General features: G+C 33.3%; 1 protein-coding gene across 4 annotated transcripts in view; it reads left to right on the forward strand.

The window, feature by feature from the left end:
• Positions 1–1,777, forward strand: part of LOC107605514 (K(+) efflux antiporter 6) — a 9,330-nt gene that overhangs the window by 3,724 nt on the left and 3,829 nt on the right. For all 4 annotated transcript variants that reach the window (XR_002349498.1, XR_002349496.1, XR_002349497.1 and 1 more), the window contains exons 10-12: positions 663–731; positions 850–927; positions 1,026–1,114. Coding sequence is in view for 1 of the 4 variants with exons in the window: in XM_016307413.2 (XP_016162899.1) it covers positions 663–731; positions 850–927; positions 1,026–1,114 (236 nt within the window). In the remaining 3 variants the exon portion in view is untranslated. The remainder of the gene's footprint in view (positions 1–662; positions 732–849; positions 928–1,025; positions 1,115–1,777) is intronic.

Below are 1,777 nucleotides of genomic sequence, written 5' to 3' on the forward strand. Positions count from 1 at the left end.
TTCATTTATTTATTGCATGATCCAATCCTTTTACACCTTAAGTACAAATAAATACTGATCTCTAAAACTGAACTCGAAGTTTCAAACTTTAATTATTTTAATTTAATTTTTTTATTGAATGAAGGGTTTCTGCTTTGCATAAATTCCACATGAGATCCCCAGATCCCAAGGATGATTAGTTTACTAGTTTAAAACTGCTGGGCAGATATGATGACGGGGCAAGAGATCACCAAGTATTAGTTTCTAAGTTCTAATTCATGTCACCTTTCTTTCTGGGAAATGTTTACTTTTCCTCCTTATTTGCCAAGATCCAAGATGATTGGTTACCTGGTTCTAGTATGGATTTGTTTTGTTCGACTTTGATTACAAGGGAGTAGATGGAAACAAAATAGAATTAAAATAAATTTCCTGTTAATTCTTAAAAATGCAGATCCTACACGGCAGTAGTATGAACTTTGTAGTTTAATAAAAAAGGAAGCCGTATTATCACTTTGTCACTTTCTTAATAGGTATTGTATTGTACATAATCTGATTTTTGGTGCTGTTGCTGTTACAGATGTTTCTGGGAAGACAATATTTTATATTTCAATGTGTTTTTTGTTAGTAAACTTTGCCATATGACATTCTCAATGTTGAAGTTCTGATAGGACTTTATTTTGCAGTTATGTGGTGGTAAAGCCTCAGAAGGAGTTTTTGTTGGTGCTTTCCTTTCTATGTCTTCAACAGCAGTGGTATAACATCATATCCGATCTAATGTCCTATGTTTAAAAGTTCAGATGCAGACTCACTTACTTCATGCCTTGTAAGGCTGTAACCAATCCTGTTTCCTTTTCCTGTGTTTTTTACCAGGTCTTGAAGTTTTTGATGGACAAGAACACTACTAATGCCCTTCATGGACAAGTCACTATTGGGACCCTTATTTTGCAGGTACATAATTAGTTATTGCTTGATCAGTTATCATGTCCTATATTGTTCTTTATTTACTATTTTTTTGCTAAGTCATGTAATATTAATTTTCCTTGAAGGATTGTGCTGTTGGATTGCTTTTTGCATTACTTCCTGTTCTGGGTGGCACGTCTGGTGTTTTCCAAGGAGTGTTATCCATGACAAAGCTGTAAGTATATAACCGTAAAAGTCTTAGACTTGTACCTCTATTTTCAACACATGATCTTTTCTTCATCTAATTAGCTTTTTCCTTCTCATTTCACTTAACCCATATAGTAATTTAGTGAAATTCATGCATGTTTTAGTCTTCTGACAAGGTATGATTGTAAGATGACTTTTTCGTAAATTCATGTTTTAATCTTCTCAATTATGCATAATCATATTCAAACAGTAGACTTCTGAATAATATGTGATAGAAACAGGTCCCTTTTAAGTTAGTTTAGCAGGACTAGCTGCTGCCTATAAATACCAGGGATTAGTTAGTTTTTAGTCAGTTAGAAAATTCTGTTCAGTTTGTTAGTTCAGGAAAATTCTCTCGAGTTGGCTAGACCCAACAGTATACGTCAATTAGGGATTGTGATTTACAATCCCTAATTCATCAATAAAATCCCCTATTTCCTGCTAGATCTCGGTTCCTATCAGTATGCCAATTTGATGCTATAAAAAGTTCTAGAAAAAGTAATTTATAATTGCTGCAAAAGTCAAATAGCAAATTAGTACTTAATTATTCATATAAAGTGAGAACGAGTGTATTGAAGTTGTTAATTTAGTGGTAGAGGACAGAGACTCTTCCACATTATAATTGGCTGACCACTTACCTTGATAAGCATTT

Source organism: Arachis ipaensis, chromosome B06, assembly GCF_000816755.2.
Source record: "Arachis ipaensis cultivar K30076 chromosome B06, Araip1.1, whole genome shotgun sequence".
Taxonomy (NCBI): Eukaryota; Viridiplantae; Streptophyta; class Magnoliopsida; order Fabales; family Fabaceae; genus Arachis; species Arachis ipaensis.